General features: G+C 42.2%; 1 protein-coding gene across 7 annotated transcripts in view; it reads left to right on the top strand.

Moving 5' to 3' along the window:
- specc1la (sperm antigen with calponin homology and coiled-coil domains 1-like a) overlaps nt 1-27,480 on the top strand; it is a 307,162-nt gene that overhangs the window by 70,784 nt on the left and 208,898 nt on the right. For all 7 annotated transcript variants that reach the window (XM_072587016.1, XM_072587015.1, XM_072587014.1 and 4 more), the window contains exon 3: nt 26,709-26,883. In XM_072587016.1, the coding sequence (XP_072443117.1) occupies nt 26,709-26,883 (175 nt within the window). The remainder of the gene's footprint in view (nt 1-26,708; nt 26,884-27,480) is intronic.

Raw genomic sequence — 27,480 nt, 5'->3', positions numbered from 1 at the left:
CGCCAAATAGATTTTGTCTTTGTCCCAGAGTGCCTTTAGCATTTGCTGATCAGTGCTGCTGTGCCACATGGCCTTATTTCTTCCCTACATTCTCTGAACACTTTGTAGATACTTTCTAATCAACCTCTACGCACTTCTGCAGCAGGTGGGTCTTGGATTTTTGTCCTTCTGGCTCAGAGTTAGGGGTATTACCACAATACCATAAGAACCCTTCTGAACATTTTGATCCTTCAATCATCCAGTCCTTATTTGTAAATTCATATTTCCATTAATGGTTCTGTATCATGTTCCCACATAGTGATTTATGTTTCTAGCTCACCAGCCTTATTCTCCACACTGTGTATCTGTGTGCAATCTATAATCATAACTTAGTTTAGTATAGACAAGCAATGAAAGCAGATTGGCACCCTCCACATATTCTTAACCTGCGAGCTCTCTGTCACCTAGAAGGATAAAGACATGCACATAGTACCACCTGTAAGTACTTCTGCGAATCTTGCATAATCCTGACTTCAAACTAAATGGCTGTAGGTGGAAATCGCTGCTTATGTCTTGTGCTGTATCCAGATTGCATGGGCTTCAGTGGAATATCATCTCCACAAGGGCACATAGGGATTGGCAACAAATGCTGTCCTTGCTCGCAGTACTCCCATCCCTGGAAATAATTCTTTGAAATCTTTCAAATTTGCTGTGCACAATAGTTCTTCACTGTTCCTGGTGAAGAGCTTATGCTTAAAACATCGATTCTCCTGCTGTTCAGATGCTGTCTGACTGGCTGTGCTTTTCCAGCACCACACTCTTCGATTTTGATCTCCAGCATCTACAGTGATCACTTTCTCCCAGTTCTTCACTACCATCCAGTGAAAAATTGATAATGTACCACAAAACCATGTTTACCGTAAAACTTGGTTATTGTGCTGAGGAAGGTAGAAGTTTAATACAGTTGTTAATATGTGCCATTCTTTTTTAAATGCTAGTTCATCTCTAGTGACATGTAATACAGGAGAGTCAAGAACCAAAAAAAAACAATACAGCACAGGAACCAGTCTTTTGGCCCACCAAGATTGTGCTGACACATGATGCCTTTCTAAACTAAAACCATTTTGCTTCCATGTGGTCCATATCCCTCTGTTCCCTGCCTATTCATATTTCTATCAAAATGCTTCTTTGGCAGAGCTATTATATCTGCGTCCATCATCTCGGGCAGTGCATTCCAGGCACTTAACACGCTCTGTGTAAAATAAAACTGCCTCTTACATGTCCTTCAAAACTAACCCCTTTTACCTTAAACTTATGTCTCCTAGTAATTGACATTTCTACCCTGTGAGAAAGACTCTGATTATCCATACTATCCATGCCACTCACTTTTGTAATCTTCTATCATGTAGTATTCTTGTGAAATGCAATTAAACCACAGTGTATAGACAAAATTCTGTTCTGCTGTTAAAGTCACTATTTATCCCTTTATTTTATAGTTTCATTATACAATCTTGTTTCTGCACTTTGGGTTGTAACTGTTGATATCAACTTCGCATTTTGCAGTGTTACTGATGAGTAGATAAGTGCCAAATAGAACTTACCCAGATAATTGTGAGATGATGCACTTGGAAGCAATAACAAGACAAGGGACCACTCAATGTATGGCAGGGCAGTAGGAACTTCAGAAGAGCAGAATGCTCTTGGGGTGATTGTCCACTGATCCCTGAAGGTGAGGACAAGTTAATAGGGTAGTTAAGAAGGCATATGGGACACTTGCCTTTGTCAGTCATGGCATTGATTATATTTTAAAAACATTATTTTGGAGCTGCACAGAACATTTATTGGGCCACGCTCTGGCCACCACACAATATGCACCATAAAAGGTACAAAGGAGATTCATCAAAATTGTGTCTCACCTGGAGTGGTTCAGCTATAAAGACAGACTAGAATCCAACAGTAACAGTTTTTGATGGTCCCATTATATCATGAATTGGTATGTATTGAGATAGGAATAATATAAAGAGAAAAAAGATAAATGAACCTTTGTAAGGACATAATATGCTATCATTGTGGCTAGATACAAATGAAGTGTCTCTTCAGAGAACAAAGGCTAGTGCAGAAACAAGGGACCTAGAATTTAAGGCACTTGTTCCACAGCAGTTTCTCCATGTAAATTTAGTCTCCCTTTCATCCTGTGTTGGAACATGCCTGTGTTGGAACATGCCTGTGTTGGAACATGCCTGTGTTGGAACATGCCTGTGTTGGAACATGCCTGTGTTGCAGAAACAAGCCTATGGTTTATGTCACTCTGCTTTAAACAACGCCCTCACCATTAGAAGTGATCTCCTTTTTTTTAATATACATATGATAATATTTTTAAAATCACTGACATCATTTGGCATTTTCGTTTCTTTCTACTGGATCAATGGCAAGTTGAGGTGCTATGCACAGTCCCTTCTTTGATTTTTTTTGTGTGTGATCCAAGACTCTTATGTCCTGACTGCCTATATAGAGTGTCATAGTGTGCTAAATCCTGATATGACCTAACACACTCTTGTGCTCATTGTTGCTGGAACATGTGTAAGAATCTCACTATTCCCTTCCCCTCCATTACCTCATTTAAAATCCTATCACTTTGAGCCTGTCCATTGTACAACCTTTATAAGAGTAATGCTGATTTGCTGCCCAAAATTCTAGTATTGTACTTTTGACTGATCAAATGTCTAAATTCTGTTGAAAGTGAAGCAGAATCACCATTTGCAGTCTTTTGCAATTGTGATTAAATTTAATTCTTAACTAAAGCTACCCAGGCAGCTAAAGGCCACTAGAAGTAGAAAGTACCTGAAAAAAGAAGACATTTAGCAGTATCAGCTGATGTGGAGCCAGGAAACTAATTTGGCGGTCTGCAGGAGTAGGGTTGAGGGAGCAGGAGGTGTCCCTCTCAGAAAGATAAGCTTGCAGAGCATGTGAGCGCAGATCGGAGAAAACGAGAGAAACGTTGTTCGTGGCTTGAAAGCAAGCAATCCATAGTCAGACAGCTTGGAAACTGACCCTTTGGTCCAACCAGTCCATGCCAAACATAATCCCAAAATAACCTGGCCCATATCCCTCCAAACTTTCCTATACATGTGTTTATCCAAATGTCTTGTAAATGCTGTAATTGTACCCACATCCACGGCTTCCTCAGGAAGTTCATTTCAAACTTCAACCACCCGGTGCTTAAAAAAAATTGCCTCTTGTGTGTGTTTTAAATCTCTCTCCTCTCACTTTAAAGATGTGGCCTCTGGTTTTGAACTTCTCCAACCTAGAGTTGAGGACAAGCCAGGGAACCAATGAGCCTGATGTCAGTGGTGGGTAATTTTCTTTTTAGATAACTTAGTGTGGAAACAGGCCCTTCGGCCCAACAAGTCCACACCGACCCGCCAAAGCGTAACCCACCCAAACCCATTCACCTACCTTTACCCCTTCACCTAACACTAGGGGCAATTTAGCATGGCCAATTCACCTGACCTGCACGTTTTTGGACTGTGGGAGGAAACTGGAGCACCTGGAGGAAACCCACGCAGACACGGGGAGAATGTGCAAACTCCACACAGAGAGTTGCCTGAGGTGGGAATTCAACCCGGGTCTCTTGGCGCTGCGAGGCAGCAGTGCTAACCACTGTGCCACCCACGATGTTGGAGGGAATCCTGAGGGACAGGATGGACATGTATTTGGAAAGGCAAGGACTGTTTATGGATAGTCAGCGTGGCTTTGTGCATGGGAAATCATGTCTCACAGTCATACAGTCTTTATTGAGTTTTTTGAAGAAGTAACCAAGAGGATTGATGGCAGAGCAGTAGATGTGATCTATATAGACTTCAGTAAGGTGTTCGGCAAGGTTTCCCAAGGGAGACTGATTGGCAAGGTTAGATCTCACGGAATACAGGGAGAATTAGCCATTTGGATACAGAACTGGCTCAAAGGTGGAAGACAGAGGGTGGTGGTGGAGGGTTGCTTTTCAGACTGGAGGCCTGTGACCAGTGGAGTGCCATAAGGATCGGTGCTGGGTCCTCTGCTTTTTGTCGTTTACATAAATGATTTGGATGTGAGCATAAGAGGTACAGTTAGTAAGTTTGCAGGTGACACCAAAATTGGCGGTGTAGTGGACAGTGAAGAGGGTTACCTCAGATTACAACAGGATCTGGACCAGATGGGCCAATGGACTGAGAAGTGGCAGATGGAGTTTAATTCGGATAAATACGAGGTGCTGCATTTTGGGAAAGCAAATCTTAGCAAGACTTATACACTTAATGGTAAAGTCCTAGGGAGTGTTGCTGAACAAAGACCTTGGAGTGCAGGTTCATAGCTCCGTGAAAGTGTAGGTAGGGAGGATAGTGAAGAAGGTGTTTTTATGGTTTCTTTTATTGGTCAGAGTGTTGAGTACAGGAGTTGGGAGGTTATGTTGCGGCTGTACAGGACATTGGTTAGGCTACTGTTGGAATATTGCGTGCAATTCTGGTCTCCCTCCTATCAGAAAGATGTTGTGAAACATGAAAGGGTTCAGAAAAGAGTTTCAAGGATGTTTTCTCGGTTGGAGGATTTGAGCTACAGGGAGAGGCTGAACAGGCTGGGTTTACAAAATTGAGGGACATGGGTAGGATTAATAGACAAAGTCTTTTCCCTGGGGTCGGGGAGTCCAGAACTAGAGGTCATAAGTTTAGGGTGAGAAGGGAAAGATATATAAGAGACCTAAGGGGCAACATTTTCACGCAGAGGGTGGTACGTGAAAAATGAGCTGCCAAAGGAAGTGGTGGAGGCTGGTACAATTGTAACATTTAAAACGCATTTGGATGGATATATGAATAGGAAGGGTTTGGAGGGATATGGGCCAGGTGCTGGCAGTTGGGATATCTGGTTGGCGTGGATGGGTTGGACTGAAGGGTCTGTTTCCATGCTGTACATCTCTATGACTCTAGAGAAAAGACAACTGCCATTTAATTCTACATATAACTCTCGTTATTTTATAAACATCTATCAGGTTGCCTCTCAACCACCTGTGTTCCAGTGAAAAAAGTCTCAGCCTACCCAGCCTGCCTTTATAACTCAAACCTTCCAAAGCCAGCAACCCCCTGGTCAATCTCTTCTGAACCCTCTCTTGCTTAGTAATATCCTTCTTATAACTGGGTGACCAGAACTGGACACAGTATTCCAGAAGAGACCGAGGTTTGTTCAATATATCATTTCAGTTGCATGACACTGTAATCTTTTGCTATAAATTCTGTATCTTATGATCGTGTCCACAGCTACCTGATGAAGGAGCAGCGCTCCAAAAAGTCGTGCTTCCAAATAAACCTGTTGGACTCTAACCTGATGTTGTGTGGTTTTTAATTTGTACACCCCAGTCCAACACTGGCTCCTCCTCCACATCATGGGTACTTTTAAATGACTGTGTTGCAGATTCTTAATTTTTTTTGTACTGGGTAATGATAATAACTGATAAATTTATGTAGTTATTAGTCTGACCTGTGCATGTGTGTTTTGCTGGTCCATCCACAAGCTGGTAAAGCCTTTTAATGAGAGGATTCTTGTTAATATTCGTGTAATACTCCCTCTCACTTTGGCATAAACATGGTCTTATAAACTGGTCACACATCTGCCTTAAATTAAATCAGCTCTGTTACTGAAAAACTCCATATCTGAGACCATTTTGCTCCAGTTCTGACAGGGAAAACAATGGCAAAAGTTCAGTGCTGAGTTCCTACCCTCTAATGCAAAGCTAGATACAAAGCTGAGGCCTGAAGATTTCCAGAGAAAGGGCATTGTACCAGGTCATTTAACAACTTAACAGAGAGAAGTAGCCAAGAAGTGGCGAGTGGAGTGGAATGTATTCTAACATTTCAGAATAAGAAGTGTTGGAAGGAGGACCATATCACCATCTTCTGGATTTACTTTTTTCCCTTGACCATTCTTTGAATTTCTTTGCTATGCACTCTACTTCATACTGTTTAAATTACCTTGTTTATTGAGTTTTTTTGTTTGTAAGATAGCCAATAGCGCCATCTGGTGGTGCTTATGGGTGATTGTACACAAACACAATTGTGAACAGTGTCAGAGATGTGTTTGTCAAAACTTTGGAGAATGTTTGCTGGCAGAAAAGAAAAATGTGACAGATGTTAGATAAATGATTGCAGTTAGTTCTAACTCAGAATAGCCAAGACAAACTAATAACATTAAAAAGTCTAATATAATTTGCAAGTTTTTATTTCTAACTTAATAATGAGCTATTATGTACATGGGCAGAGGTTCAAGGGCTATCTGATTGTTTTATTCTTAAATAGCTCGATGCTACTCAATTATAACATGGCTGCATTTAAACTCCATGTACCCAACTACATTCATAGCGCATAAAACCATATCGTAACAAAATCCATCTGTCTTAGCTTTTCAGTACAAGCAAAATGCTCTCAAAAGTAGAAAATTCAAAAGTTTTTGAAAGAGCATTGCCCTTGGTATTCAAGAGTGCATCCTAACATTAATCTGAGTAGTCTACCTCTAATTTCAAAGTTATCCTCGACAACCCAGTACTGAGGAAAACGTTTTCTACACCTACCTTAATAACTTCATTACTTGGATAAACTGCTCAAGTAATTCACCTCTCAATTTTCTAAACTCTACCAAATAAAAGCCTTGGCTATTTGGAATACTACAGGGCAGTGATTTTTTTTTTGTGACCAAATCCAAGATAAGGGGCCACAATCTTTCAATTCTAACAAAGCTGGTTATAAGTGCAATGTAAGAGGATACAGAATACATTTCCTTGATATTGTGCAGACACACAACCAGTGGAGCTATTTAAAAGGGAGTTAGTTAGTTTAGAATTAGAGGATAGCTGCGATTTGATCCAGGCAATTGAGATTAAAGCCACACTTCAGATATAAATTGATGCACAAAGTCTGTGTGAGATAACCTATGTCGTCTTCTCTGTTAATAATGCAGTATAAACAGAAAATGAAAAAGGATCACTTTGCTCATGACACCTACATCTTCCAGCTTAGATTCAAAAGAAGGGTTTTTCTGGACTTAGTTTTAGGGAATTTGCAGCTGAACAGGTGAGAGGGGTATCTGAAAGAGCACGTTCAACAGTAATGGTCAATATTAAATTGGATTCAAAATAGTTATCAAAAAAGACAATACAGAGAGCAAACATATTAAATTGGAGAATGACATTTTACTAAGCTGAGCTATGATTTGGTAAAGGTAGACTGAATCCTATTATTTAAAAAAAAGTCAGTATCAGAGTAGTGACAGACATTTAGGAAGGATTTCAAAAAGCTTAAAAGGTAGAATAGCATACATAAGCTGCCAAGACTTTACTACTGAAAACTTTCGGGGGGTGGGGGGGGGGGTGTGTGGAGGGGGAGGTGAGAGGTGTACAAACTAAAAAGGAGAATTACAAAAACAAGTGAAAACATGAAAAAATATTGGGAATTAATAATTAATCTAATAATTAATTAGATTATCGATTTCTTTGCGCAACAAGTTAATTTATGTTTTGCATGCTCAGTATTAAATTTGTGAGTAAGGATAGTTAGTTTAACTTTATATACAAGGTACTATTGAGAGCTCTTGTTTAGGCTTAATGTCATCGAGGGCATTCAATAGACATGTGATGACTAGTAGATTTTGAGAAATGATTACACAGGAAAATCAGTCAGATCGGTGGTTAACTGTCAGGAAAAGTAAGAAGGTAGTTCAGAAGTCTCCTGCGGCTATTCCTCTCTCAAACAGATGTTCTGTTTTAGGTACTGTATTGCAGACAAAAGTAGAACTGCTAATCAGATCTTGAGCATTAAGAATGAATCTTATGATAAACAGGGTTTGTCAAGATTTTTAAAAAGTTGTTGGGGCGCAGACAGGAGAGTCTGTGGCAGTGACTTGAATCTAGGATAGCATGTTGCTTTCCTGGTGCCAGGATTACAGGTGTCTCATAAAGTTTGAAGCATATTGTCAAAAGAGAGTGAGAGGAGCTAGGAGTTGTTGTACACATCGGTAGGAATGACACAGCTAGGGAAGGGATGAAGGCTTTGCAGAGTGAATATAAGAGGTTAGGTAAAAGGTTAAAAAAAAGAACAGAGATTTATACAATCATGAGGGGCATGGATAGAATAAATAGAGGTGGGGGAGTCCAGACCTAGAGGGCATAGGTTTAGGGTGAGAGGGGAAAGATATAAAAGAGCCTAAAGGGCAACTTTTTCACCAAGAGAGTGGTACGTGTATAGAATGAGTTGCCAGAGGAAGTGGTGGAGGCTACATTTAAAAGGTGTCTGGATGGATATATGAATAGGAAGGGTTTGGAGGGATATGGGCCAGGTACTGGCAGGTGGGACTAGATTGGGTTGGGCTATCTGGTCGGCACAGACGGGTTGGACCGAAGGGTCTGTTTCTGTGCTTTTCTATGACTCTATCAAAAGTATTATCTGATTTACTTGCAGTGGATAAAGAGTGGAGCTGGAAAAAGCTTAGCTGGTCAAGCAGCATCAGAGGAGGAGGGGAGTTAACATTTCAGGTTGGAACCTCCGATGCCAAGTCCTAATGAAGGAAGGAATAAAAGGATAGAGGAGATATATCAATGTCTGAAAAGGAAGTATAATGTGCAGGGATTCAGTTTCTTGGGTGATTGGGATCTTGTCTGGGACAGAAAAAAACCTGATCAAAATGTTGGGTTTTATCTGAACCGGAAAGTGACCAATATCCTGGAGGGGAGATTTGTTAGTTCTATTTTGGGGTGGGGAGCTTCCTCAAGAATAGTGAAAATAGAAAGAAAGTTGAGGATGGGTCTGAATCAGAAAAGAGCAAGTGAATTATAAAAGACAGTCAAGAGCAAGTCAGAGAATGAAGTAACTTTGAAAGGTTAAACTGCATTTTACTAAGCAAAGCTGTGATTTGATAAAGGTAGACTGATTCTTTATTATTAAAAAAAAGTCAGTATCAGAGTAGTGGGAGACATTTAGGAAGGATTTCAAAAAGTTTGAAAGGTAGAATCGTGCACATTAGCTGCCAAGAATTTAATAATACTGAAAACGTTGGAGGGGTGTGAGAAGTGTAGAACCTGCACGGTGGCTCAGTGGTTAGCACTGCTGCTTCTCAGCGCCAGAGACCCGGCTTCAATTCCTGCCTCAGGCAACTGTCTGTGTGGAGTTTGCACATTCTCCCCGTGTCTGCGTGGGTTTCCTCCCACAATCCAAAAAATGTGCAGGTTAGGTGAATTGGCCATGCTAAATTACCTGTAGTGTTAGGTGTAGGGGATTGGGCCTGGGTGGGTTGCACTTCGGTGGGTCGGTGTGGACTTGTTGGGCCAAATTCTGTTTCCATACATGAAGAGCAAAACCAATGGAAGAATAATTAAGAAGGAAGGCTAATGAACTCTGCGTGTGTGGGAACATGGGACTGGGATGTCATAACTCTTTCAGAAACTTGGCTGAGGGAAGAACACGACTGGCAGTTCAATGTTCTGAGTTTTAAATGTGATAGGAAGGATAGCAGAGAGGCAAGAGAGGAGGGTGAAGTGGCATTTTTAATTAAGGAAAACACTAATCAGAAAATAAATTTCTGAGGGATCATTTAGTGAAAATATCGGTTGAAATTAAAATAAGAAAGGGATGGGATTGGACAATAGGTTCCCCCCAATAATCAGGAAAATTGCAAACCAAATATATAGAGAAATCTCAAATATATATATAAGAATAATAAGGTTGTATTAGGGAGGGATTATAATTTCCCAAACATTGATTATAACTGCTATAATGTTAAAAGGATTGGATGGTGAAGAATTTAAATATTCAAAAAAAATTCCTGATGAAGGGCTAAATGCCAATTTTACTGCTCCTTGGATGCTGCCTGAACTGCTGTGCTCTTCCAGCACCACTAATCCAGAATCTGGTTTCCAGCATCTGCAGTCATTGTTTTTACCTAAAAAATTTCTTCAGCAATATGTAAATATTCCTCCTAGAGAAGGAGCAAAACTTGACCTTCTCTTGGGAAATAAGACAGGCAAATGACTGAAGTGGTGATAGGGGAACACCTTGGGACTAGTGATTAGATTTTTTTAGATTAGATTACTTACAGTGTGGAAACAGGCCCTTCAGCCCAACAAGTCCACACCGCCCCGCCGAAGCGTAACCCACCCATACCCCTACATCTACCCCTTACCTAACACTACGGGCAATTTAGCTTGGCCAATTCACCTAACCTGCACATCTTTTGGACTGTGGGAGGAAACCGGAGCACCCGGAGGAAACCCACGCAGACACGGGGAGAACATGCAAACTCCACACAGTCAGTCGCCTGAGGCGGGAATTGAACCCGGGTCTCTGGCGCTGTGAGGCAGCAGTGCTAACCACTGTGCCACCATGCCACCCACAAATTAGTGATCCTAATATTAGTGATCCTAATATTATTAGTTTTTAAATAGTTAGGGAAAAGGAAAGGTTAAATCCATAAAAGTTAAGGTTCTTAATTTGGGTAAGGCAAATTTTAAGGGTAAAAACAAGAACTTTTAAAATGAGTGGACTGTTCACAGTTAAAGAGACGACTGGCAAGTGGGTATCCTTCAAAAGTGTGATATTGAGATCAGAAGCATTATGCTCCTATTTGAGTGGAAGGCAAGATTAAGGAACAATGCATGAATAAAGATAGTTTTACACTGTGTGGTTCGTGTGTGTGGAACGCACTGCCAGAGAAAATGGTGGATGCAGGTACTTTTATCTCGGTACAAAAATCTTAAGTATATAAAGTTCAGCATTATAATCCTAAACTTTTAAAGCAGGGAGTCCACACAGGGCTTCATCACAAGGCTATGAATTCATGCCTGGCTTCCTCAAGACCGGTGATCAGTCAGTCTGTACCGGACCTCCGTGAGGCTGGGAGTCCACCGAGTCCATCCCTGCTGGGCTTCCTCAAGGCCAGGAGTCCTTCAAGTCCATACTGACTCGACTGTCCACCACTGATGTCATTCAAGAAGAGGACGTAAGTAGAGAGGGAAAACTGATGAAGAAAAGAAGTGGGCAGAATGGACAGGCTCTGGCTTAGGATCCCTACTCTGCTGCCATCTTACATGAGTATGATTCCTCTTACTGAGGGATTACAGACTTAATAAATAGTTATAGAGTCATAGAGATGTACAGCAAGGAAACAGACCCTTCGGTCCAACCCGTCCATGCCGACCAGATATCCCAACCCAATCTAGTCCCTACTGTCAGCACCCGGCCCATATCCCTCCAAACCCTTCCTATTCATATACCCATCCAAGTGCCTTTTAAATGTTGCAATTGTACCAACCTCCACTACATCCTCTGGCAGCTCATTCCAAATGAGCACCATCCTCTGCGTGAAAAAGTTTGCCCCTTAGGTCCCTTTTAAATCTTCCTCCCCTCACCTTAAACTTATGCCCTCTAGTTTTGGACTCCTCTACTCTGGGGAAAATACTTTGTCTATTCACTCTATCCATCCCCCTAAGGTCATTCCTTAACCTCTGACATTCCAGGGAAAATAGCCCCAGTCTATTCAGCCTCTTCCCAAAGCTCAAACCCTCCAAGCTTGATGACATCCTTATAAATCCTTTTCTGCACGCTATCAAATTTAACATCATCTTTCCTATAGCGGGAAGACCAGAATTACATACACTACTCTAAAAGCGGACTAACCAATGTGCTGTACAGCCAAAACATAACATCACAACTTGTAATCTCAATGCACTGACCAATGTGTCAGAAGCTTATTTGTGCAATTGGAAAGTTATCTCTCGCACAATATCCTATTGCTGCCTTAGTTAGATACTTGGATAAGGAAGCCAGTCAGCACCGGCAATTGGAAATGCTGGAATTGGTAGGAGCTGCAGTTCGACAGTAGGGGGGGAATGGTCAACAGAGTGGGGAGTGACAGATAGATTAAGGTGCAGGAGGCATTATCCGGAGTCCTGTCTCTTCTGAGGTGATCATAAAGGTCCCATGGCACTGATTCCAAGAAGAGCATAGGAGGCATTCCCGGTGTCCTGACCAATATTTATCCCTCACTGGTTAGCATAAAAGTAAGTTACCTGGGCATTGTCGCATTACTATTGTGGGATCTTGCTCTGCACTTATTCACAATTCCATTTCCTGTATTACAACAGTAAATATGTTGCAACAAAGTACTTTACTGACTGCAGTGCGTCTTAAGTAATCTGGAGTCTACCACCTGCGTGCTGTCTATAGTTGTAGTTATTGAATTGCTGGAAGAATGTGATCACCTTAATGTACAGAAGTGTTGCCTGTAATGGAGAGCTCAAGTGATGAGGAAAGATTAGATAGACTGGGATTGTTTTCTTTGCACACTGGAGATGATGGACAAAATTATCCCGAACCTGGTAGAGTGGGTTGGAAGGACCTGTTTCCAGAGACGTCAGTGACTGAGGTTTAAAGTAATTAGTGGAAGGGTCAAAACAACTTAAATATTTTCCCATGTAAAAGATGGTCGGTCAGGATCTCAAACTCGCTACCGAGAAGAATGACTGAGGCAGAAACTCATGACACATTTAAAAAAGATTTGGATATGCACGTCAACAGCACTACTTTCATCAATCCTTTTGTTACAGACCAAAAGGTTCTGGTGAATGCACCTCAAGAATTCTATTCTCTTATTCCTTTCACTGTAAAATGATCCCAGGTCATGATGGGACAGTTTAAAATATCCTATTTTTGCACTTCTCAGATTTGCCGAAACATTTGTTATTCTGTCTCCCTCTGACCATTTGGGGGTAGATAACCCATGACCTTTTTGTGAGATCTTAAAATTTTCCACCCAGCTGCCTAAATTCTGCCTGTGATTTGAATGTTGACGAAAGCTGCTGGTTGTTCACCACCCTGTCCTCAGGGAAGAGTTGAAAAGTGTGGCGCTGGAAAAGCACAGCAAGTCAGGCAGCATCCAAGGAGCAGGAGAGTCGACATTTCGGGCATAAAACCTTCATCAGGAATGTCTTCAGGGAAGTCCACCAACCATCCTGCCTCAAGTGAGACAGCACATTGATCAAATGTGTTACAGTGACAAAAGCTGCTACAAAGGTTCTGAGATACTATAATTGATTACACTTCCTGTAGAAATCGTTATCCAGAACATGGGAACTGTTCTGTTATTGCCTGTCAGTCTGTTGCTTAAGGAATGTGACTTGGAAACTAGGGAATTATAAACCAGCTCATCTAGTACCTATAGTATGAGCAAATCACTGCTGTGTTGGAATCTGTACTGAAGACAAAAAATGCTAGAATGCTCAGGCAGCATTCATAGACGTTTTGAGTCTAGATGACTCTTCATCAGAGAGGAGTTAGAATATAAGGGTGGAAGTTATGTTTCAGCTATTCAAGGAAAAGCATAGGAACGGGCCCTTTGACCCTCCAAGCCTGCCCCCACACATTTTGCCCTTCCGTATTAAAACTGTCTTCACTTACAAGATCCATATCCCTCTATTCCCGTCCTATTCCTGTATTCAAGAAGCACCTGGATGAGTACTGCTTTTTTGTCTGCTTCCACCACCACCACAGGCAGCACGTTCCAGGTGCTCACCACCCTTTGTATGAAAAATGTGCCTCACATATTCCTTTAAACTTTCCGCCCCCCTGCACCTCTATCCCTAGTAATTAACCCCTCCAACCCTGGGGAGAAAGCCTCAGACTTTGCACTCTATCCATGCCATTCACAATCTTATAAACTTCTATCAGGTCGTTCCTCAATCTGCTGAGTTCCACTGAACAAATCATTCTTCATAGCTAAAATCCTCCATATCAGGCAACATCCCAGTAAACCTTTTTTGTACCCTCTCCACATCCTTCTGGTAGTATGGCGGCCAAAACTTATGCAATATTCAAAGCGTGGCCTAACTAAAGTCCTATAAAGCTGCAGCATAACTTATCTATCCTTCTATTCAATGCTCCTTCCAACAGTGGCAGCATGCCATTGGCCCTTTTTACTACCTTATCTACCTGGGCTGCCACCTTTAGTAATCAGTGGGTGTGCACAGCCAGATCCCTCTGCATATCAATACTTCTCAGGATTTTGCCATTCACTGTATAATTTCCACTGTACTTGACCTTCCAAAATGCATCGCCTCATATTTGTCCGAATCAAACTCATCTGCCATTTTTCTGCCCATGCCTCCAGTTGATCTATATTCTGTTGTATCCTCTGATAACCCTCCTCACTATCCGCAACTCCACCAATCTTTGAATCATCAGCAAACTTACTATAGCCAGTTCTTCTATAACACGATGGTTATGTTAGATAATAGACAATAGGTGCAGGAGTAGGCCATTCTGCCCTTCGAGCCTGCACCACCATTCAATATGATCATGGCTGATCCTCCTCTATCAGTATCCTGTTCCTCCCTTATCTCCATAACCCTTGATTCCACTATCCTTGAGAGCTCTATCCAACTCTTTCTTAAACAAATCCTGACACCAGGCCTCCACTGCCCTCTGGGGCAGAGCATTCCACACACCCACCACTCTCTGGGTGAAGAAGTTTCTCCTCAAATCTGTCCTAAATGGCCTACCCCTTATTTTTAAGCTGTGTCCTCTGGTTCGGGACTCACCCATCAGCGGAAACTTGTTTCCTGCCTCCAGAGTGTCCAATCCTTTGATAATCTTATGTCTCAATCAGATCCCCTCTCAGTCCCCTAAACTCAAGGGTATACAAGCCCAGTTGCTCCAATCTTTCAACATAAGATAGTCCCGCCAGTCCAGGAATTGACCTTGTGAACCTACGCTGCACTCCCTCAATAGCCAGAATGTCTTTCCTCAAATTTGGAGACCAGAACTGCACACAATATTCCAGGTGCGGTCTCACCAGTGCCCTGTACAGCTGCAGAAGCACCTCTTTGCTTCTATACTCAATCCCTCTTGTTATAAAGGCCAGCATGCTATTAGCCTTCTTCACTACCTGCTGTACCTGCTTGCTTACCTTCATTGATTGGTGTACAAGAACACCCAGATCTCTTTGTACTGCCCCTTTACCTAACTTGACTCCATTTAGGTAGTAATCTGTCTTCCTGTTCTTGCCACCAAAGTGGATAACCAGACATTTATCCACATTAAACTGCATCTGCCATGCATATGTCCACTCACCTAACCTGTCCAGGTCACCCTGTAATCTCCTAACATCCTCCTCACATTTCACCCTGCCACCCAGCTTTGTATCATCAGCAAATTTGCTAATGTTACTGTTAATACCATCTTCTCTAACATTAATATATATTGTAAAAATATATTGCGGTCCCAGCACTGATCTCTGCGGTACCCCACTGGTCACTGCCTGCCATTCCGAAATGGAGCCATTTATCACTACTCTTTGTTTCCTATCAGCCAACCAACTTTCAATCCAAGTTAGTACTTTGCCCCCAATACCATGCGCCCTAATTTTGCTCACTAACCTCCTATGTGGGACTTTATCAAAGGGCTTTCTGAAAGTCCAGGTACACTACATCCACTGGATCTCCCTTGTCCATCTTCAGAGTTACATCTTCAAAAAATTCCAGATTAGTCAAGCATGATTTCCCCTTCATAAATCCATGCTGACTCTGACCTATCCTGTTACTGCTATCCAGATGTGTCGTAATTTCATCCTTTATAATAGACTCCAGCATTTTCCCACCACTGAGGTCAGACTAACTGGTCTATAATTTCCTGCTTTCTCTCTCCCACCTTTCTTAAAAAGTGGTACAACATTAGCCACCCTCCAATCCGCAGGAACTGATCCCGAATCTATCAAACTCTGGAAAATAATCACCAACACATTCACGATTTCTCGAGCCACCTCCTTCAGTACCCTGGGATGTAGACCATCAGGCCCCGGGGACTTATCAACCTTCAGATATTCTTGTGCAACCACACATAGAACATAGAACATAGAAGAATACAGCGCAGTACAGGCCCTTCGGCCCTCGATGTTGCGCCGATCAAAGCCCACCTAACCTACACTAACCCACTATCCTCCATATACCTATCCAATGCCTGCTTAAATACCCATAAAGAGGGAGAGTCCACTACTGCTACTGGCAGGGCATGATAGAAACATTGTGCTTTGGAAACATTGTGCTTTGGAAACAGCCATTACAGCCTACACACATTTTAAAAGTTTGCACCATAGAAACAGCATCCCCAATTCATCAATCGCATTACAGTGAATTTGCATGAACGAAACACGTGTTATAGCAGAACGGCCTGTAATTAGACAAGTCACATTTTCCTCCAAATCATTTACGTAGATCACAAACAGCAGATGTACTTCCACAGATCCCTGTGGAATTCCACTAGTCACAACCTTCCATCCCGAAAAGCATCCTACCACCACTCTCCCCTGTCTCCTATGACTAAGTCAGTTCTGTACCCATCTTGCTTGGTTACCCTGATATCATGTGACTTCACCTCTTGTACCAGTCCACCATGAGGGACCTCGTCAACGGCTTTACTGAAATCCATGTAGACAGCATCAACTGCTTTTCCTTCATCAATCATCTTCATCACCACCTCAATACACGTGATCAAGTTAGTGAGGCAAGACCTCCCCTGCACAAAACCATGCTGTCAATCATTAGTAAGTCCATTTGCTTCTAAATGCGCACAGATCTTGACCCTGAGAAATTTTTCCAATAATTTCCCTACTGCCAACAAGAGGCTCCGAAGCCTGTAATTTTCTGGATTATCCCTGCTACCCTTCTTAAACAATGGGACAACATTGGCTCTTTTCTGGGACCTCACCTGTGGCCAAAGAGGATACAAAGATGTCTGTCAATGCTCCAACAAATGTTCTCTGGCCTCCCTCAATATTCAGGGATAGATCCCATCAGGACCCGGGCACTTATCTACCTTAATACTTTTTAAGACACGCAACACATCTTCCTTTTTAATAATAACGGCGTAGAAATTTGATACTCTCTTCCCTGAGATCATCCTCCACCAATTCATTCTCTTTGCTGAAAACCGACACAAAGTATTCATTTAGGACCTCACCTACATCTTCTGGCTCCACACATAGATTTCCTCCTTTGTTCTTGAGTGAGCCAACCCTTTCCTAGGCTACCCTCTTGGTTTTTGTATATGTATAAAAAAGGTTTGGGATTCTCACTAATCTTGTTTGCTGATGACTTTTCATAACTCCTATTAGCCCTTCGAATTCCTTGTTTAAGTTCTTTCCTACTTGCCTTTTATTCAATGCAGTGGTTAGCCCACACCTGGACTTAGATTAGATTAGATTACTTACAGTGTGGAAACAGGCCCTTCGGCCCAACAAGTCCACACCGCCCCGCCGAAGCGTAACCCACCCATACCCCTACATCTACATCTACCCCTTACCTAACACTACGGGCAATTTAGCATGGCCAATTCACCTGACCTGCACATCTTTGGACTGTGGGAGGAAACCGGAGCACCCGGAGGAAACCCACGCAGACACAGGGAGAACGTGCAAACTCCACACAGTCAGTCGCCTGAGGTGGGAATTGAACCCGGGTCTCCGGCGCTGTGAGGCAGCAGTGCTAACCACTGTGCCACCGTGCCGCCCGTGACTTCTGAGAAATGTTGACACCACATCTTAGGAAGCATCTGTGGATCACAGAGGATGAGTGACATAGATATAATAGATTCTCCAGCATGATGCTACTACAAGACACATCTTTCCCTTTTAAGATTTCAGAAGGTTTTCCTCTGGATGCTCTGGTTTCCTCCCACAGTCCAAAGATGTGCAGGTTAGGTGAATTGGCCATGCTAAATTGCCTGGAAGTATGGTGGAGGCAGGTTTCAATTGAGGCTTTCATACAGACATTGGACAGTTATTTGGATAAGAATACTATGCAAGGATACAGAGAAAAAGCAGAATATTGGCACTTGGTAATGATGGTAGTTTGAAAACCCATGCAGGAGTGATGGGCTGAATAGCCTCCTTCTGTTCTGTATGACCTCTGTGATGCATTGATCCAATCCTCAATCATGCATTCTTCGGTGGTGCCTTTCCTTGTAAGAGCAGGATAGGCAGCACGGTAGCTCAGTGGTTAGCACTGCTGCCTCACAGCGCCAGAGACTTGGGTTCAATTGCACCCTCAGGTGACTGACTGTGTGGAGTTTGCACATTCTCCCCATGTCTGTGAGAGTTTCCTCCAGGTGCTCCAGTTTTCTCCCACAATCCAAAGGTGTGTGGGTTAGGTGAATTGGCCGTGCTCATTTGCCTATAGTGTTCAGGGATGTATAGGTTAGGTGTGTTAGTCAGGGGTAAATGTAGAGTAATGGGTCTGGGTGGGATACACTTCAGAGAGTCCTTTTTCAACAAGTGTGGATGAGTTGGGCCAAAGGGCCTGTTTCTACACTGTAGGGATTCGAAGGGACTGCAACTGTTTACAACATGCAGGTGGTTCTCCTATAACGCAGTAGTTATGATCCTGTGCGTCGTCATGTTATAGAAAATCGTAGAGTAGAAGTAGTGCGGCCTATGGGAAAAACAGGGTTGGAGCAAACCACCAAAACTAGTGGAAATCAAAACAAAGATAGTAGTTAGTCTAAGTAAATTTTGACATGTTGTAACTGACCTGTTGTATGGTACTGTATAGTGCAATTCATCAGAATCTTCAACTGATTGCCCTCAATTGGCATCTATACCTGCTGGCTACACTACATTCTAGCCAAAAGGTGTGGTGCTGGAAAAGCACAGCAGGTGAGGAAACATCCGAGGAACAGGAGAGTCGACGTTTCAGGTATAAGCCCTTAATCAGGAAGTACTTATGCCTGAAATGTCAACTCTCCTGCTCCTCAGCTGCTGCCTGACCTGTGCATTTTCAACACTGCACCTTTTGACTCTGATCTCCAGCATCTGCAGTCCTCACTTTCTTTTAAATTCTAGCTAGTCTTCTGATCCCATCCAGTGGTAACACTGCACAAGACAGATTCCAGAATGAAACCTGTCTTCATAGATTATGGACTGAATCTTAATTTTGTTTGCCAAGTCTGTTTTGTTAAGTTTTTTGGAGGGTTTCACTTATGAAGCTTGGGGACATCTATATCATCATATTTTACAAAATGCGCCTGATTTATTTCCTCTCCCACCCTTTTGGTGCTCCCTCTCTCATTCTAGCATCATCATACTATGCGGTAAAAACAATGACTGCAGATGCTGGAAACCAGATTCTAGATTGGTGGTGCTGGAAGAGCCCAGCAGTTCAGGCATCCATCATACTATGCGGTAAAAACAATGACTGCAGATGCTGGAAACCAGATTCTAGATTGGTGGTGCTGGAAGAGCCCAGCAGTTCAGGCATCCATCATACTATGTGCCAGTTCCAAAACAACTCAACACTTCTTGGATATCCCAGAATTGAATATTATCCGTGGTCTACCCAGAAAAGATATTGTGCACCCAGGCAAGAGCTGTCAGTCCAGAGCTACGCTACGTAGTTCCTCACATTGGCCTTGGATGTGGCAGACAATGGAAAATTGGTGCCTTTCTTTGTGGGTAAGAGACATTGAGATGCTGCTGATTGGGATGGGGTCTACAGGAAAACACCACATATATACCAAATATTGAACTACAGAAGCAATCATCCCAACACCCAGAAACGAAGCTGCATCAAACATTACTTGAACAAGCCAACACACACTGCAGCACAGAGGAACTACACAGGGCAGAGAAAAATCACCCAAGCCGTGTATCCAAAAAGAATGGGTACCCAATAAACACAGTCTGCCGATTTCTCAGCAAAAAACCCAAACAGGCAGACAAAACACACCTAGAAACCCTAGACACTCTTCCCCTACATCAAAGACATCTCAGAAATGACTGCCAGACTACTCAGACCCTTGGCATCATGGTAGCGCACAAACCCACCAACACACTAAAATAGCAGCTAATGAGCTTGCAAGACCCTATACAGACAACAAGCAAAACTAATGTCATTTACAAAATACCATGCAAGGACTGTAACAAACACTACATTGTACAAACAGGCAGAAAACTAGCCACCAGGATACATGAACACCAACTAGCTACAAAAAGACATGACCCTCTCTCACTGGTATCCTCACGTATGGATGAGGAAGGACACCACTTCGACTGGGACAACACATCCATCCTAGGACAAGCCAAACAAAGACACACAAGAATTCCTAGAAGCATGGCATTCCAACCGGAATTCTATCAACAAGTTAGACCCCATCTATCATCCCTGAGGAAAGGAACAGGAAGTGATTTCACCACAGGAAATAACATCACCACAGGAAGTGACATCATTAACCCAAGGAACCCCAAACGTCTAGTTTTGGGCGGCACGGTGGCACAGTGGTTAGCACTGCTGCCTCGCAGCGCCAGAGACCTGGGTTCGGTTCCCGCCTCAGGCGACTGACTGTGTGGAGTTTGCACGTTCTCCCTGTGTCTGCGTGGGTTTCCTCCGGGTGCTCCGGTTTCCTCCCACAGTCCAAAGATGTGCAGGTCAGGTGAATTGGCCATGCTAAATTGCCCGTAGTGTTAGGTAAGGAGTAAGTGTAGGGGTATGGGTGGGTTGCGCTTCGGCGGGGCGGTGTGGACTTGTTGGGCTGAAGGGCCTGTTTCCACATTGTAAGTAATCTAAATCTAAATCTAATCTAAAGCAAGAATTTTCAGCATTGCTTCGCCTGAGGCCCACTGAAGATGTTACATAGTCGGGTAACAAAACGTCTGGAAATGAACTTGCAGCTCAGCGAGCAAAATCTCAATGTGAGGTACAAATCTTTTCAAGACTTGCTAACACCTGATTGAGGTTTACAAAATTGAGAGAGATATAGACAAGGTGGATTGCAAGAAGCTTTTTCCCAGAATGATGGATTCAGTTACTCGGGGTCACGAGTTCAAGGTGAGAGGGGAAAGGTTTTTACGCAGAGGTGCCTGGGATGTGTTGCCAGCAGAGGTGGTTGAGGTGGGCACGATAGCGTAATTTAAAATGTATCTAGACAGACATATGAATGGGCAGTGAGCAGAGGGATACAGATCCTTGGAAAATAGATGACAGCTTTAGATAGAGAATCTAGATCGGGCTAGGCTTGGAGGGCCAAAGGGCCTGTTCCTGTGCTGTAATTTTCTTTGTTCTTTGTTCTTTGTTTTATTGCTGTTGTTCTACAATACGGTCTCAAAACATTATGCTGACAAGTGTGTAATTGCTGAGAGTTTAAAGAAATAAGTACATTGATTTTAAAAACATCCATCCTCTTGTTTCATCTTGCCTGCCTCTTGGGGTTTTGGCTTATGGAAATAAAAAGTTGGACTCCACACACCAGTACAATTTCTGGAATTCTGTGTAATGGAAATAGAATTTGATTCAACGGCTTCTAATGAGTAGCCTTGTTACTGAAATCACTTTTTGATACTGCACTTTCCCCAGCTATTTTCAAACGCTGAAAAAGTGGGGACCTAAGGGGAATAACCTGGCGCTCCTGAAACTATGAGAACACAGCGCTTTTGTGAAGTGTATACAATGAAATTCCTACTCCAAAAGACTCCATTTTGTCAAAACTTCCTTTTTTGCTATTGTAGTGAAACGGTGACCATCTGCTGGACAAGCATTCTCTATTGTCATTGTATTCAATACAATTTTTGAAACTTTTTTGCAACAATATCCATTTTAAAGTCGATTTGTGAATTACTTTTGGAGGTGTTTTCAGTGTTTTGGTAACGACTGTCTTGTCTCAAATAACTGATAGGAAGACCTATTGTTTTTTTAAGCAATTTGTCTTGTATTGAAACCAGATGGGAAAGGACTAGATAAATCACATTGTTGCTTTTATGGTGTTGGCATCTGTTCAGCAACTCATAGCACAACTTGGAAGAGCTCAGCAAAAATCCAGTGCACAGTGGATTTCTTTGCAGACTTTTTAAAAGGAAAATACAGGTAGTTCTTCTATAACATGGTGGTTGCATTCTTGTGCAACAACGCATTGTAGAACAAATGTGCTCTAAATACAACGCTTAAAATGTTGGCGTTAGTAATCACATTACAACTAAAACATTAAGTTTGTGCTTTAGAAAGTGTCCCCAATTCATCAATCGTGTTAATATCGAATATGCATTAATGAAACACACTTTATAGCAGAACCACCTGTAAACGTGAGAATCAGTACAGGATATTCCAGGCAGGTCATTTGGAGAATTATTCTGGGGTTAAAACTACAGAATTTGAAATTTCAGTTCTAACAATGCGTTTGTTTGCAATAGAACAGGTTGGAATGTTAGAAAGCGCTTACTCTCAAAGTCATTTATGGCAAAGTTGGAGACAATTTAGTCCGTTATTTTCCTGCTGGTTCCCTGCAAAATAATCACCCCAATCCACCACTTGATACCCATATCCCTGAAGGTTTCTCTTCTTTCAGTCTCCATCCAATTTCCTTTTCGAATCCCTGATTGTTTCCGCTTCCACCATCCACAAGCGGCAAATTCCAGTTTGTTAATACTCGCTGTGTAGAAAATCTTCCTGCAGTTCTTACCCAAAATCCTACATTTGTACCTCCTTGTCCTCGCATTGTTGGCTAATAAGAGTTTTTCCTTTGTCCCCTTGCCTAAGCTGTTACAGTCTTGCATCTGGATACAATCCTCTAGTTGTGGTTATGTTGCTAGACCAGTAATCCAGACATTTGGGCCCATATTTCAGAGATTGGAGTCCACATCCCACCACAGCAGTTTTTTAAAAATCAGTTAAATATAACAAATCTGAAGTAAAATGCTGGTAGCAGTAATGGTGACCATGAGGAATATCTCCAAAATTTGTCAGTATGATTTTGAATCAAAGGTTTTTTGGAAAAAAAAATCAGTCTCCTTTCAGGGATTGTGACTTACACATTATAGTGTTTAAGGCCTCTGTGTTGAACTCTGGGTATGGCCATAAACGTAGGAGCAGAAATTGGGCAATTCGATCCATCAAATCTGCCATTCAATCCTAGCCAATAGGTTTTTCAAACCCATTTTCCTGCTTTCTACAAAGATTAAGGTCACTTTTGATCCCCTTGGCAATCAAAAACCTATCTATCTGCTTTTAAATATACTCAATGACCTGGCCTCCACAGCATTCTGGGGCAATGAATTCCACAGATTCACCACTGTCTGGCTGAAGAAGTTTATCTTTATCTCCGTTACTCTAAGGCTGTGCCCTCTAGTCCTCATCTCTCCTGCCAATGGAAACATCTTCCCAACATACACTGTGTCCAGGCCGTTCAGTATTCTGTAACTTTCAATCAGGTCCCCTCTCAACCTTCTGAATTCCATTGAGTATAGTCCCATATGTTAAACCTTTGATTCCTGGGATCATTCTTATGAACCTCCTGGGATCATTCTTATGAACCCCATCCATAGTCAATACATCCTTCCTGAGGTATGGGGCCCAAAATTGCTCTCAATACTCTAAATGTGGTCTGACCAGAGCCTTATAAAGCCTCAGAACTGCATCTTGGCTTTTATATTCTTGTCCTCTTGAAATAATTGGCAACATTGTACTTGCCTTCCTAACTACCAACTCAACTGCAAGATTACCTGAAGTGAAGCATGGACTAGGACTCCCAAGTCCCTTTACCCTTCAGATTTCTGAGTTTTCTCCCCATTTAGAAAATAGTCCATGCCTGTCGTCTTCATCCAGAATGCATGTCCTTACACTTTTCCACATTGTATTTCGTATGCCATTTCTTTGCCCACTGTCCTGTCTCCACTAACCTGCGTAATTCTTTCTGCAGCCTCCCTGCAAACTCAACACTACCTCCACCTTTCCCATCACAAGGTAAGAATTCTTGGTGGGAGAAACATCAGCACATGTAACAATGACAGCACCTGCAACAGAATAGAGGAGCATTATAGAACCACTTGTAAGTCACCAGCAAAATTGGATATAAATATGAGTTGAGAGTTGAAAGAACTGTTTATCTAGAAAGTGAGCTGCTTGTGTTGTGAGCAAGTTAACAACTTGATCTTTCCTTTAATGATGTTGCATATCTTGAGAACGTCAGAGAGGTCTGCAGCACTGAAAAAGGTCCCTCAGTCCTTCGAGAGTGTGCCGATCAACAACAGGCACCCAACTATTCTAATCCTTTTCCAGCATTTGGCCTAGAGCCTTGCATCCACTGATGTTACAAGTGCTTCACATAGATTATGAGGGTTTCTACCACTATTTAAAGCAGTGAGCTCCAGATTCCCAACATCCTCTGGCTGAAAGCATTTTTCCTTGCGCCCATGCTAAAGTTCATGCCCCTTACCTCAATTAGAATTAGGTTTTATTATCACATGTACTCAAGCACAGGGATGAAAAGTGCATCGAAAAGTGTGCAGAGTTGCCATTCCTGGTTCCATCTCAGGTCCAAAGGTACCTAAGTTCAAATTCTTAGGTATATATCTCCTTGTGGACAATCCTGTTGGAGTTTTGTCTTATAATAGGAGAAAATTGCAGACACCCTACATTTTAAAGACAAGCATAAAAGTGGGGAGCAAGAATTTCTTGATGCATTTTCTGGTGCTCTGGGCTGAAGAGCAGGAGGTTAAGGGAAAAAAGGTACAACCAGGATAACTTTCTCAATTCCTTAAACAGTACAATATTTTAATGATGCAGAAGTTTGGGAGAGCAATTTGCAGGAGGTACAGTGAACAACTGGATAGGGAGTTTCAGACAATTATTATTAAGTCAAATCCCTCCAATGAAGGATGATTGGCTAGGCGTGAGAACAGAAACAGACGAGCAGGAATTAGTGACTAGCTGGTGATGGGATGGCATATGAGAAGCACATGCCTATGTATTTTTGCACTCTATCTGAAGCATTAGAGGCCAGGGTTGGTAGTGCTCCACTGTATCAAGAATGGGGTAATTGCTGGGCGGGATAGATCAAAAGGGAGGGAAGGAGAGAGAGAACTGGCACCTCAGAGCTAGAGTGAGTATTAATCAGAGTGGTGTGGATTCCACTTCAAGTAAGTTTGTCTGTTTGGTATCTTTATACACAATTTTCCCTTTTGGGAAGTAAGGAGACAGTGTTGGAAGAATCAGCAAGGGTCGGTGTGGACTGGTTGGGAAGAAGGCCCAACTAGTCCACCCCGACCCTCCGAAGAGTAACCCACCCAACACATTTTCCTTTGACTAATGCACCTAACACTATGGGCAATTTTAGCATGGTGAATTCATCCGACCTGCACATCCGACTGTGGGAGGAAACCCATGCAGACACAGGGAGAATGTGCAGACTCCATACAGATAGTTGCCAAAGGCTGGAATCGAACCTGGGACCCTGGTGCTGTGAGGCAGCAGTGCTAGCCACTGAGCCACTGTGCCGCCCTAATTATTCATATTCTGTACTTAAAATAAAGCAAAGAAATTTAATAGAATAATAGACTAATCAGCTATTAACCAGTGCCAATTTGGTAACATCCCATAAACATACCCTTGGCAAAGGCATATTCATTAAAATCGATTCTTTCTCAGGCAATTCTACAGTCCAGGAGGAAAAAGAAATCAAGAAAGAACTCAGGGAATGGGCAGAGAGAGATGTACTGCAGCTTCCAAACCCAGCTTCACGACCCCAGCACCAATTACTGAAACACTAAAACTAAAAATCCTGGTTCTGTGGGAGCTTGACCCCACCCATTCAGGTTGCTTATATTATTGCAACTTTTTTTTAAAACCCCGAAGTGTCTCAAGCTCTACTTTATCGGATTCAAACAGACACTTGGTACCTCTGTCTTAAAATGCCCCTTCAAACAAAAAGGGCGAAATACACCTCTTAAAGCCCTAGTGACATCATACAGTGAATTGGTTGCCCTTTCGAGCAATGACTTTGCTAACTAACACAGATATGGTTACAGTAAAATGACATTAGCTACATGTGCTGATTTTAATAGAAAACATCAGAAACTACATTTCAAGTCAGTGACCTTTTATCAAAACTTCTCTTAAACAACCAATATTGTTAATGTTGCTGTTATGTTCTTCCATCTGAGGTTTTATTGTTGAGATACGATTATTAAATAACTCCACAGAGGTCAGTATCCCATCACTAATTCACACTTTATTTGATTGCGGAAAGTCGTTGACACTGATCCAGCTCCCTCAGAGCAAGCTGTGTGTGTCAGAATGTCAGGCACTCCTGTTTCGGTCTGTCAGGCAGGGCTGTCTGATTGGAAAAGATTGTCACCCCCAATCAGGGAATTCACATTCTACCTGGTCCACCTGGCTGGTTGCATTATAGAGAATCAGGTGAAGGATTAACCTTTCCAACTTTGGTTATATACAATGCTGCCTGCAGTTATCAAATTCTGATTATATTCTAACTCATTGGGTCAGTCAACTCTTGAGGCAAAAGTGAGGACTGCAGATGTTGGAGATTAAGAGTCGAGATTATTGTGCTGAAAAAGCACAACAGGTCAGGCAGCATCCAAGGAACAGGAAAATCCAACAGGAATTCCTGATGAAGGGCTTTTGTCCGAAACGTCAAATTTCCTGCCCCTTGGATGCTGCCTGACCTGCTGTGCTTTTTCAGCACCATACTCTTGACAGTTAACTCTTTTGAACCAGTTATGTCAAGTTGTCTGAATCCATGGGTGTTATTTTTTGAGATGGTGGTTTATGATTTTAGCTGAGTTTTCTGCCGTTGCACCACCACCTTTTGAGAAATGTCCAGAAGCAAATTCAGCTAACACTACTAAATTTTACTGCACCTTTCTCCTTGTGGTTTCTCCTTATACAACAGAGCAAGAGCAGGAGCAATGATGATTTGTTGGCTGGAGCACCGAGTGGACTGACTTTGACCAACTCTACCAAAGTTAAGAAGAATCTCTGCCCATCTTCATCAATAGTGTCAAATTCTGCAGCACCAGGATCAATCACAAACAGCAATCCTGATGGCAAAGCAAAGAATCCTGCAGGTTTGTTCCTATTCAACTGGACTTTCATTTGCATTCCTTTTTGGCTTTTGAAACTTCAGTTTTTAGTTTTAAAATTTTAGTAATTTGTTTCTTTTTTTCACATGTTCATATATGGTACTACGTATAATTAAGGTAATTCATAAAGGTCTGTGGTCTTGCATTCTCCAGTACATTGAGTCCTGTATACTTACTAATCTGTTTAATACATCTCTCAGTTCTGTGATAATTGTATGACTCTTCATATCGTGATCACATGGTGACAAGGAGCCAGTCACTCCCAACTTGTCAAAGCTTGATTATGAATTTGAGATTTAAAGGAGAGGTAATTCTGGAGCATTACCTAATGTTTACTTGTTGTACACTGTTATTTGTATATTAATTACATTCAGCATTGTCATTGGACTAGTAATCTGGAGACCAAGGTAATGTACTGGGGACCTGGCATTGCACCCAGCACAACAAATGGTGGAATGTGAATTTAAAAATCTTGAGTTAGAATATATGAGCATAAGAACTAGGCACAGAAATAGCAATTCAGCCCATCAAGCCTGCTCGCCAATCAATATGATCATGGGTAATTTCGTCTCAGCCTCAATA

This window comes from Chiloscyllium punctatum, chromosome 17 (assembly GCF_047496795.1).
Source record: "Chiloscyllium punctatum isolate Juve2018m chromosome 17, sChiPun1.3, whole genome shotgun sequence".
NCBI lineage: Eukaryota > Metazoa > Chordata > Chondrichthyes > Orectolobiformes > Hemiscylliidae > Chiloscyllium > Chiloscyllium punctatum.
This window is presented reverse-complemented; position numbering and strand designations above follow the sequence as displayed.